Source organism: Nesoenas mayeri (assembly GCF_963082525.1).
Source record: "Nesoenas mayeri genome assembly, chromosome: 3".
NCBI classification, from domain to species: Eukaryota; Metazoa; Chordata; class Aves; order Columbiformes; family Columbidae; genus Nesoenas; species Nesoenas mayeri.
The window spans coordinates 91,145,216-91,157,985 of record NC_137544.1 but is presented as its reverse complement, the minus strand read 5'-3'; the positions used below and the strand labels follow the sequence as shown (position 1 = coordinate 91,157,985).

General features: G+C 42.9%; 1 protein-coding gene across 4 annotated transcripts in view; it reads left to right on the top strand.

Annotated features, from left to right (window-relative positions):
- The window catches only part of TTC7A (tetratricopeptide repeat domain 7A), a gene marked incomplete at both ends in the record, with an annotated part of 170,378 nt that overhangs the window by 38,693 nt on the left and 118,915 nt on the right, over nt 1-12,770 (top strand). For all 4 annotated transcript variants that reach the window (XM_080340821.1, XM_080340822.1, XM_080340820.1 and 1 more), the window contains 2 exons: nt 5,174-5,311; nt 5,837-5,920. In XM_080340821.1, the coding sequence (XP_080196947.1) occupies nt 5,174-5,311; nt 5,837-5,920 (222 nt within the window). The remainder of the gene's footprint in view (nt 1-5,173; nt 5,312-5,836; nt 5,921-12,770) is intronic.

Below are 12,770 nucleotides of genomic sequence, written 5' to 3'. Positions count from 1 at the left end.
GAGCTAGTTTTCTTCATCGTGGTTAGCGTGGGGCTATATTTTGAATCTGTGCTGACAGCAGTGCTGATAACACCAGGCTGTTTTAGTTACTGCTGAGCAGAGCTTACACAGAGTCAGGGCCTTTTCTGGTCTTCACATCAACCCAGCAGTGAGTAGGCAGGGAGTGCACAAAAAGCAGGGAGAGGGCACAGCTGGCACAGCTGACCCCAGCTGACCAGAGGGATGTTCCAGACCATACGACTTCATGCTCAGCAATGAACTGGGGGGAAGATTGGGTGGGGGCCGCTGCTGGGGGGTGGGCTGGGCAACCTTCGTTTGGTGGTGAGCAATGGTTTTCATTTGCGTTGCTTGTCCGTCTTGAGGTTTACTTCTCTCTCTTTATCTTCCTTTTCATTATTATTATTATTAAATTTAAGTTGTTAAACTGTATTGATCTTAACCCCAGGAGTTTTCTCACTTTTCCCCTTCCTGCTGAGGGAAGAGTGAGCGGGTGGCTGTGTGATGCTTAGTTGGCTGGCTGGGGCTAAACCATGGCAGTTAACCAAGGCAGTATCCATAAACAAACCTCATTACGTTCTCCCTCTCTCTTGCTTTTGTGTAGGTTTGTTGGGCTGTTTGGCTGTGGGGGGTATGTCTGTCTTGCTTTCAGTGATGTTTCCAGAATTAGTTCTGCCACAGTACAAGATGTTAAAATATACCTGGTTAGAGATAAGATATATCTAGATGGTCATATTTAATAATAAATAATAATGGGCTGTTTTGCTGAGACATCTGAATTTGGGTACCAGTAACTTGTATTTATTACCTACCAGAAATGAGGCAGATGCAACTCACTTCCCAAGGCAGTTTATTTTTCATATACTGTGCTTCTAGTCTGAAATTGAGCAAGTTGTGGTATCTCTGTAAGAGCAGCTTTGGGAGAGGCTGGAGTATGGTATTTCCTCTCTGTTCCACTTGCTTCTGATTTTCACAGCAGCTTTGCAGTCAATCCTGAATATTTTCTTTGTATATGTTAGTGAGGGGAACCTTCAAGTGCTGTTTAAGGATCATCAATAACTTAGGTGAAACGTCAGTAGCCTTTTTCCATGTGAATGGGTCCTTGTTGTTGTGAAGAATTCGTTCATTTTATTGGCAGTACAAGCAAAACAGCCAGAGTGGAGATCGGAATGACACATGCTAAATATTTCCCAGCTCTTAGCAGCAGAGGCATCAATTGCGTGATTCCAAAGGGTTCTTGTCAATCTTACACACATAACATTTGTTTTTCTCTCTTAATGCTAGTATTGAATCACACCAATTACATTATTACAGTACACTGTGTAAAACATGCTGCCGTTCTGTATAGATGGTTGCAGTGGATCTGGCAATTATGTCTATTATGAAAAGACACAAGTTGAACATTAGAATGCCCGTGAATTAGGGGGCAGGCAGCAGGCACTCATTAAAGATTTTAATTGCTTTCTTTTTCTTCTTTGGACTAAAGCAGGGGGAGCCATGTTTCAAAGTGAGCAATTAAAGGATACTTCGTAGCTAATTGCTGTGAGAATGGGCTGCCGTATGGAATATGCTCTATTGTAATTCATATGATTGCTTGACGTTTTATTAAGAAGCACATCTTTGTACTGTGGTAAAATTTAATTTTCTGCAGGGTAACTATGTGCGTAATCACTGCTGAAGTAATGGCTGTTTGGATTTGCTGTGGCTCTTTTCCTTTCTACATGTGATAAACATGCCATAAATAAGCTGTAATTATCAGCCATTGATGCACAGCAAATCCTTTATGTATAGGTGACTTATCTAATTTGCAGGGAGGGCTGAAGGTGCTTGTTGTCGTGTGTGCTGCTCAGTCTGGGCTGACTGCAGGATGTGCCTTATCTCCCAAAGCAGGATCAGTGTCAGGTCTGAGCCACCTGCACACGCAGCTGATTGTGTCTCATGCACCCCAAAATATGCAGGTGTCATACGTCTCTGGGTTGCTTCATCACCCAGGGCATTGACTGTGTATTTTTGCTCTCGATAATGCAAGTTTATGCTAAATTCAGATGGTGAAACTCCTGTTGGTAGCATTAGTGACCTTCTCCATCCCACACAGCAGCCTTGAACAGAGGTTCTCTTCTTTTAATGGTGTGCCTCACCATGTCCCTCTACCCTGCTTGTGTGCTGCGGGGCAGGGCTGTGTGACAACGGGAATGGCTTACGGGGAAGAGTCATGCTGGCGTGTCAAATGTGTTTGTAGCTGTATTTCACCGCTGCTTCTAGTGGAGGAGGAAGTAATGCACTAGGACAAATTGGGGATTGCTGTTTATGTGGTTGAGGTACTGTTTGGAGATCAGTGTTCTACAAATAACCCTTTTTCCATTTACGTTCAAGAAAATGAGTTGTCTGAAACAATAGAAACACAGGTATTGAAAAAATGTTGGTGTAAATGGCTTAGAATTTATGCATTCTCAAATGGAAAATGCAATCTTTCTCTCCCTCTGTGTATGTTTCAGTAAGTAAAATTCCCCATCCAACACAATCAGTTATGCTGTGTTGCAGTAACTCTACAACTGGTTTGCACTTGTACTTAACCAGGGACTGTCAAGTTTTCTCACTGCTAAACTGAAGCTTACAAAAACATAAACAAAAATGAAGTAAAAAAAAATGGCTATTGGTGATCTGGGTCACAGTGTCCTTGGTCTGTGGGTTGTAAGAAATAGTGATTCATGTTCCCTTCTCCGCCCTCCTGTATGTAACACTGCAGTAGTAAATGATATGTTGAGCCTTGGGATGATGATTTACATTATTGTGTTAAGCATACTCATGTTCTTGCTGCCGTTCAGTCAGCTTGTTATGAGGTTTACACCTGTATGAATGTAACTGCTCCTACATTTATACGGTCCTAAAACTACATTTGGCCCTTTGAAGGCAACTGTGAGGCTGATGTGGCCCCTGGTGACAATGAGTTTGACACCCCTGTTCTGTGGCTTTGAGATTTGGAAGCTTGAACAAAATAAGCAGGTTTATGACCTTCTTGGAAAGAATATTAGTCATGCGTATGCATTTTTTTTTTAACTGCTGTCTGCTTAGGTGAAGTATGATATGTACAATATGTTCAGTGTGACTGTGGTTTTAGAATGTTGCATCTTTGTAATATGTCTTGTATTCCTGCTTATTGCAGGATTTGGGCATGATCTTCCCTCTAGCACCAGTATCTGTTAGCAGACATTAATGGCACTCACCAGTTCTGAGTGATTTTATGTCTGTGCTTTAAAATTGCAGCTTGATGGATACCCAAAAAAGCATCAGGCTATAGCTGACTAATGGGAGGCTGATAATGAGATTACAGAGCATAGGGGTGCTATCTCAGTAGCTATTTTCTACAAAAAACTGTCATAACAATGTAACCAGTGCAGGAAAAAAATGTTAATGCTATTGCATATACATAGGAAGATTGACTTGGCAATAAGTATCATTCTGTATATGATTTAACTCTCTAAAGTAGCAGTCTCAGGATTGTTGTGTATATGCCTTTATCTCATTTTTCTGTTTTGAAGTAGCAGTCTTGGGTTAGACCCAAACAGAGCACAAACATCTATTATTTTTTTATTCTTATTTGCTTAGTTCTGCTAATAAAAACAGATGAGCTGTGCTTGTGTACTCTGGTTGCAGGATTTTCTCTTCGAAGTTGGTTCCATTCTCTCATGCAACCTGTCGTTCTGAACTATATATATATATATATTTTTTTTTTTTAAATCACAAATTATGTCTTTTGCAGTAACATGAAAAAAGGTCTTGTTGCTACAGGAGTTGATGTTAAGTTTATTTGTGCAAACACTAGACCAAGTCTGACCTGTCAGTTTGCCTTTAACTGCAGTCGCCATTTAGCTCCTGGTTGTGATGGTGTTAGTTGTCAGTAATTGTGTTCACCGTCTCTGCTGGAGACTGTGATGAGGAGTGCTTGGAACTGGGGCATTACACAGATAATATCATGATGAAACAGCTGCATCATAATGAAGTATGCGTGGGCTTTAAGGGCTGCATATTCTGGAAATTTTTATTACACTTAATTCCCATGTTTAACCTTTTTAGGAGGAAAAAATCTCCCTGCAATTAGAAAGAGATAGATGTAAGATTTTAGTAGTAACTATTACAAAATAAATCTCAGGGAGGGAACATTTTATTTGTCTTTGCCCCAGGTGAAACTGCTGGCAGTCTTGTAATTTTCCTGATCTTTTAGCTGTCTAGACCTGCATGTCTGATGTTGCAGCCTTTCAGCTGAGGAGCCCAGGGCAGCGTATCTGTGCCGTCAGTCCGTGCCAGCGCTCGGCGGCATCCAGCGCTGCCTCGCCCTTAGGTCAGGCAGTCTGGGTGATGTCCGCTGTATTTGGAAATCAGAGGGACTTTGCAGTTTACTCTGGAATCGAAATATCCCCTCTTTGTGTTCAGATAAGAGAGAGACTGGAATCTTGAGGTAAATCCGAGTCTGTGGCATGTGGTATTTTGGGACATCTTTTCAAATTGCTACACTGATCATTTTCTGTCAAAAGTAATGTCTCTTTTTGATCTAGGCTGAGCAATGCATGGGTAGATTATGCAAAATTAACACTTACAAGGTGTATATATATATTTTAAAAATCGTTTGGTATTGTATTCCCCAGACCTGTAATTGCATTAAATTGATAACAGGCAAATCTGATTGCTAAGGCAACCTGCTCAAATTAAAAAATCAAAAGTGAGTAGCAGGAAAGAAAAACAAAAACACATGTTATTGGGAAGAAATGAAGTGCAGGCACAGAAGATAAAATACTGACCATGGAAGCAGTTATCACAGTTGCAGGCAATTGGAGTAATAAGGAACGTGGTTTAAGGATGGCCTTGAATTTCTAATTATTGAGGAAATGGGATCTGGTAGGTCTGTTTCCCTAATGCTGTAATTCTGTGAAACAAATCCAGATGAGGTATTCCTAGCAGTTTCATTCTGTATGTACAGCTCTCTTCTTGAGTTTGCTTTGTGTGGATAAAAAGTATCTGTATGGAAACACCTTTTTATGTTGGGATGAGTTAAAAAGGATATCTCAAGATGATTTTAAACTAAATGCCATGGATGATGTGATGGGTGGGACTTCCTATGTAGGGGTCAGTTTTGCCTTGTTCTTTTGGGGTCTGATGCTTCATTTGTGTCTGTGTCCAGGCCAACCGGGATGCAGTGATCAGCCGAGCCCCAGACCAGCAGGATGACCGAGCTGTCAGCCTCCAGGATGCTTCTGCAGTCTACGACCTCCTCAGTATCACGCTGGGCAGGAGAGGGCAGTATGTCATGCTTGCTGAGGTACCTTCTGGCTTCTACTGAAACTTCCACTCCAAATGAGCAAGCAAAGCCTGTCTTTGCTGTAGCTCGTGGGGAAGGTGAAAATAAAACGTGCTGGTTGGCAATTAGCAGATACGGCTGCAGACCTATGGCAGCACAGGCCAGAAGTGCATACTGAACATAATTTATATGTAGACACTTGAACAAAGTGGCCCTCATTTGAAGTGATGGTGTGTTCTAGCAAGTTTCATTAACTAAGAGGAAAATGTCATTATTAAAACAAACAAACAAAAACCCAAAACTAAACGACCCTTCCTCCCTCAGCCCCCCCAAAAATGCCACCAAAAAACCCTGAAACAAAACACCTTCCCCTCAAAAAAACCCCACCAAAACCACAAACCCCCCAAAAATGGGCCCCGGACTACAACACCACAACAGATTGTCTCCTCTGATTTGATTACTGAGCAAAGCAATGGTCTTGACAAAAGACATCAAACAAAACAAACAAACAAAAGTCTGATGTTTCTCCCAACATTTATTTCTCAGTGCTTGGAGAGAGCCATGAAGTTTGCGTTTGATGAATTTCACCTCTGGTATCAGCTCGCCCTGTCCATGGTGGCCTGTGGAAAGGTAAGGTTCAAAACTAAGGACTGAGAAAGGGCACATTTTCCTCTGGCAGAGTCTGTCCAGCTTGCTTGTTTGAAGGGGTGCAATCATGGATTTTGTGGGATATGCTACTTCTGGCTGGGGTAGAGTTACTGTGCAACTACCTGAAAGGAGATTGTAGCAAGGAGGGTGTCGATCTCTTAAGTAGCAAGTGATGAGAAGAAATAGCCTCAAGTTGCAGCAAGGGGAGGTTTGGACTGCATATTAGGAAAAGCTTCTGAACTGAAAGGCTTGTCAGACAATGGAACAGGCTGCCCAGGGAAGCAGCTGAATCACCATTGCTGGTGGTGTTTAAAATATGTGTAGATGAAGTTCTTGGGGACATGGTTTAGAGGTGGACTTGACAGTGGTATGTTTGTAGTTGGACTCTGATCTTTTCCAACCAAAATGATTCTGTGATTCTACAATTCATAGTAGCTACTACAGGGCTATGTTTTGAATCTGTGCTGACAACTGAGTTGATAATACAGGGCTGTTTTAGTTACTGCTGAGCAGAGCTTACACAGAGTCAAGGCCTTTTCTGCTCCTTCCACCAACCCACCCATGAGAAGGCTGGGGGTGCACAAGTAGGGAAGGGACACAGCCAAGACAGCTGACCCCAGCTGAACAAAGGGATATTCCATACCACATGATGTCATGCTGAGTATGTAAAGCCAGGGGAAGAAGAAGGAAGGGGGGTACATTCAGAGTGCTGGCTTTAGTCTTCCCAAGTAACTGTTATGCATTATGGAGTCCAACTTTCCTGGAGATGTCTGAACAGCTGCCTGTCCATGGAAAGCAGTGAATTAATCCCTTGTTTTGTTTTGTTTGTGTGCATGGCTTTTGCTTTGCTTATTAAACTGTCTGTATCTCAACCCATGAGTTTTGTCTACTTTTACCCTTCTGATTTGCTCCCCCATCCCACTGTGGGGGTGGCAGTTGCGTGGTGCTTAGTTGCTGGTGGTGGTAGGTGCCATCAGACAGCTACATGGAAGGACAGTGCTCATGTTTTAGACTCTGCACTTTGTGATCAGGTATGTGCGTTTGGTATCGAGTACTGTTCTTTCCATGTAGTGTTTGCTTCTCATTATCAAGGAGAAAATAGATTTTGTGCATAGCTGTGGACTGAAGTAAAACATTATACAGATGTCTGTTCTCTTTAGGTTCAACATTACCATAAAGATACTGATATCTAAAACTGTCATCAACTCACTCTATGTCTTTGGGCAGTTGACTTATCCTTTCTTTAAGCTGTGGTTTCTCCATCTGATCAAGGAAATGTTAATGCTTTTTTTGTAGAGAGCTTGCAAGGATTGATATTTTTGAAGTGCTTGGTGCAAAAGATACTGTAGAAAAAGAAATGATGTATGGATGTTTGCATGGGCATGTGGTTTAGCATAAGTTGGTTTTTTTTAAATAGTGTAGTATTTGTCAAAATTACCAGTTAACCGCTGAGATGGCTGAATTCTGGTTGCAAAAGGTAGACAGAAGCAGCAGGAGCTTTTCTTTATTAGCCTTGGAGGTTGGAGGTGAATACACAGTGGCCTGCTTTTGCAAAGCTGTTGTCATCTTGTGATGTGTAAGTGTAGCAAAGCTTGGAAGATGTCTGAAGGGATTCCTTCACTTCTGTGAGCACAGACAAAGCCTTATCTTGGAAGACTGACTATTGTTACGCATTATACTTCGAGAAAATGGGTGACCAACAAGAGAAGGCCTTAATAAAGAACATGGAGGATGGCTGAGTGTTTACTAAGCAGGAATGTGGAAGGACTGAAAGAATTGTTTTGGTTTATTTTGTTTTTTACCTTAAAGGGGAGAAAAAAGTCCAACAGAGAAACAAGTCTTCAAGACCTCTTAGAAGAAGGGTTTGATCTTGTCTGTGTCAGGTGGGACAAGATGTGATGGCTTTCAGTTGCAGCAACACAAATACATGTTTCCTATTAAGAGGCCAAAAAGTGATTGTGGTGGTACCCTGCAAAAAGGTTGCCTGTGGAGGTTGTGCGGAGCCTGTGGCGCTGGGATCTGTGGGCCACCCCAGGCAAATAGCGGTCAGCAGTGACCCCAGTGTGAGGCACCAGGCATGTGCTTGGCGGGACCTTGCAAACTCTGACTCCGTTCTGGGACTCCACACTTACCTCATAAATCAGTTAGATCTGTTATAATCAAAAAAAGACATCAAAACTTTGAGAAAGCATGTTAGATCAGCAAGGAGCTGAAGGGAGATGTTCAGTGAGAAAGAGGCTCACAGATTCCTATATGAGTTACATACAAGCATTTCAAAATCCAATTCCAAGTATGAAAATGATGTCTAGACTCGAGCATCTCTCTGGAAACCTGAAACTGCTCATGGATCACTTGGACAATGAGCCTGGTACCATACTGCTAGCACCTTGCACTGGCATGTCAGGTTGGGGTTTTACAAGTCAGGTCCAGCTCCCCTTGGCATTCAGCTGGAGTCAGCACGTTGCTGCCCTCTGTGCATTTGCAAATCCTCTGGATACCTGATCTCTTCATACTGAGGACAACAATGGCTAGATAAGCTGTGATGGAAAGGCACAGTGTCTTCCCATGAACACTCTCAGGACTTGTCTGGGAGCTTTATTTGCTTTAGAGGTTGTGTGACCTGTTTCTCAACAGCAGGCAATGCTGGAGCTCTAGTAATCTGCCAGAGAGCAAATCTAGATTTTTAGCTGCTGATGGTGAAGAGAGGCGCTGTATCCAGAGAGGTAATTGTGGTTCAATCCTAGGTTAGTATGGAGACAAGAAATAGGACTTGATCTTTAGCTTCTAACAATTTGCATGAGAACTCAGTCTTTCTCCGTATATGTTTGCATACCTCTTCAGCTTCCCTAGAAGTTACTGAATATTTGGTGCTTAAGAGGAAAAAAAGAATAACACAAGTATCTGTACCTCTGTAACTGTCCTATCTTTTCAGATTTTTAAGTATGTCATGAATTTTTGCTTGTACTTTAAATATTTACAAGGTAAAATGGCCTGATCTTGCCTACTGATGTAAAAGCTCTAAATGTTCTGAGCCCTATATGGGGCAGAGGGAATTCCCTTACCCAACAGTCCCATCTGTGCGGTATTTCACTTCTAATCCCAAAGTATTCCCTGAGGATTCCTGTTGTATGCTCTGCAATGCGTCATCTTGCTAATGGGAGATGTGGCCTACATTTTTATACTGCTTCACAGCTTGGTAGCAGGACAGAGTTCATTTAAAAGCAAGTGCTCCAGTGTAGCAGAAAGAACTGATGAGAAAACAGTGTGGTCTGTCTAGACTGCAAAATGCAGAGTACACTTGAGCTTTTATAGGTAAAAGATCTGTTTTCACCTCTCTCAGTCACAGCCAATTCCTGATCTTATTTCTTGGTAATGAAATCTCACATCCTGTAGCATTACTTGTTCTGCAGTTCAGCAAATCATGCTCATAAATCCTGAGTATGACAGGAACAGTTTTATCAACCTGTAAATGCTGGAAAGTTTGGTCTCTGTTTTCAAATGCATTTTTCGGATTTGCAGACTCTGACCTTCTTAAAAGCACTGTAAAATCCAATCTTGCTCTCTATTCTATACTGCATTTGACTAGTGTTACTTCTATTTTGTATATTTGTCTTCTTCAAGTTAAGTTAATCAAGTTGAACTTCAAACTGTTTTCTTGCCCTGGCAGCCAAAAAAATTGCCAAATGGGAACTGTCATTTTTCGCAAGTGATCAATCTGAATGTCAAAGCAGCCACCTAGGCTCATCACTGTATGTATGCTTGAGCTTACACCTTATTTTAAAAAGCAAGTATCTTAACAAAAATAGGCACTTCAGTAAGTTCTTACAGAGCAAAGGAGGCCTTAGTGCTTCATAAAACAGTGAATGAAAAGCTCAGAGAAACATGACCTTCCTGTCTTTCTGTCCACTTAAGCAGTGAAAATAATGGAGTAATAGCAATTTCACTTTCCTATGCTTCTCAACAACTTGCATAATGAATAAGATGTTTCTTAACCCATTTTTGGGGATGTATGTATGCTGAGCTATATATTTCCTGAGCAAGAGGAGTGTGTTTATTTAAATGATTAAAATCCACCATGAAATTTGAAAGACTTCTGTAGGCAATTTTGAATTAAATGCTGGAAAGCCTAGACAATGGCAAAGACATGCCTGCTGGAGAAGGACAGCGGTGAGGGATGTCCTGTGTCACCAAGCACAGTTCTGGATAGGCGAGAGGTTTAAATAATTCTAATGCAGCACCCTTGTTCTACTGAACTGGTGTTGGAAAACTGAATGCTGAACTCTTCACAGCCACTTAGGTTGCCTCTGCTGGTTATAACCTTCACAATGTGAAAATAAGACAGCCAGGGGCTGAGTGGGCATCGCAGCTCCCCGGCTCCGCTGCCGTGGATGGACAGGCTGGAGTCTGAGTGGCGAGTGGTGTGATAGCCGGGTGCCATCTGGCAGAGTCCTCGGGCGGCGAGATGAGCCACTGTCCTGCTGCCAGAGGAAAATGAGTGCAGTAGGTTGCATCTGCTTGTCTCAAGAGTGACCTGTATTCAGCGGAATGGGGGAAAGAAGGACTAAACTCTTGTAGAGGAGACTTTGTCTTCACAGTAGAGGGGAGAGACAGGCAGCTGTGGGGGCACTCTTCTCTGCTACTGCTTTTCAGCAAAACATTTTCCACTGGCGGCTGTGGAGGTTGCCAGCACACAGCACCCTGGCGGACTAGGGCAGCTCTACCAATTTATCTGAAGTTGGAGGAAAAATTGTCATAGTGTCTAGATGATGTATTATTAGCACACGGGGTGTGAAATAGGGTCCCTGTGTACTTGCAAGCATTTCCCTGGTCTCGGACCGGTTGGATGAGTTGTGTGTTCCTTTGTTCAGATTTCTGTCCCCTTCCACACCTAACAGCCTCACACAGGACCCAGCCTGGGTGTCCTGAAGTGTCACCGTAGCCCTCTGGGAGTAGAAACTCAAAAGTGCATCATGGGATTGCACTCTAGCTTAAATTGACAGTGCTTCAGAAAGTCTTCTAGATCTGCATTGATGGTGTCTTTGTCTACCTGTCATACTGCTTAAGGGAAAGACAACTGATAAAATATGTGCCTTGAACGATGTGAGGCAACATTGATGCCTCTCCTCTACCTGCCAGCCAAGGAGAAAAGATTTATATTTAAAGACAATGATGTACCGTTTTCCTAAGGGTAGTGAGGGAGAGATTCTTGAAGGATAGCTGTTGAATTATTCTGTAAACACTGAGTCCACTTAGTCTAAAAGTGCTGGGTGTCCTAATTGAGCCATTCCACTCACAGCAGCCTTACACTGATCTCTCATGTCTGCTGGATGTTTATTATTATTATTAGTGTACTCAGTGTGTAAAACCATTTTCATGCTCATGTTTAATGTTTCTGCCCCAAAAAACCCCACAACACAGCTTAGTGAATTAGAAGCTTTTAGGATATGTGTTTCTTGAGAGGAGGAGTGGGGAGTGATAGTCAAAGGCCAGCTGAGGGAAGTCTGGAGCATCTGCAATGAGAGGGTAACCTGCTCTCATCCCCCACCCCTTACACTCATTTAGGGGATGGAGTGCAGCAGGATGTGCATAGAGGAAGAGCTCAAGAGTAATAGAAGAGGCTGTGGGGATCTGTGAGAGCCCAGTGGAGGTAGAAGCAGCTATCTGGAGGCAAGGGCTACGCTCAGCAGGCCTTGCGCTGGGATTGCTGATGGTGGTTACGTGTTCCTGGGGTCCCTGGCATGCAGCTGTCCAGCCCCTCTCCTCTAAGGGCTAACAGAGCACCATCGGCCCACTGCTTGCCTTTAGGAGAGCGGTTGTGTGACTTCTTTAGAAACAAGTGCATTGTTGCTGAGCCTCCCCCAGCCCTTGCGATCCCATACTGAGGATGTTGTAAGGACAATAGTCAGCATTACCATATAGACAAGATAGGCTGGCAGTAGGAGAATTTAAGCACCAAGTACCTTGCAAAACCTTGCAAGTACCTTGCAAAACCAGGCACATAAAGCTGCTTTCAACTACAGAAAATCCTCCTCTCTGCTCTTATCCCTTACATTTGTTCATCTTGAAGGCAGAGAGGAATAAAGAGTCACACTTGTCTACCTGAATGGTTTTCTTAATAACACAACGCTTCAGGAGGTGTCTGGTAGTTACACAACAGGAGATAATCGCATCCTCCTTGGCATGTGTCATTCAGCTGTTCTGCTGGGGGAGCAGGCTCCAGCTCTTCCCGGAGCCAATCCTGCAGCGTCACTGTGCTCCCCTTGGAGCTGCGCAGCGGGAGATGCTGCAGCCCTGCCCAGGCCTTCTGCTGGCAGCGTTCTGAGGGTTTTGAAACCAGTCTTACACAGACGGGAACGCTGATTCTTGGAGGCCTTTGCAAGTTGCTGTTGCATACTGATTGTAGCCAAATAATGACAAGCTAATGCCTGAGCTGCTCATATCTGTGTTGCACCCGAAAAAAAAAAAAAAAAAGAAGGAATACTTCCCCTTATTTAAACAGTGCAGCTAAAGCAGATGTCTCTAACAGCTTCAAGGAGCTTTCAGGTTTGACTCAGCCATGCCTGTACATGCAGCTTTCCAGAAGGTTAGAGGTTATAAATATATTTGATGCATAATTCTGTAGCAACAGCAGACAAATTTTATGATTTCGGCTGTTCCTTCTGTTGGTTTCTTTGCAAAAGCAAGGTTGCTAGGCAACTGGCATTAAAAAAAGTACATTTCTCTTTGCATTGCAGGCAGGAACCTTGGGAGCAGCAGAGGCCTCAGATGGCTCCTTAAATAGCATTGCTGGGGAATGAGATTTAAAATATTGAACATTCATTGCTTAAAGATC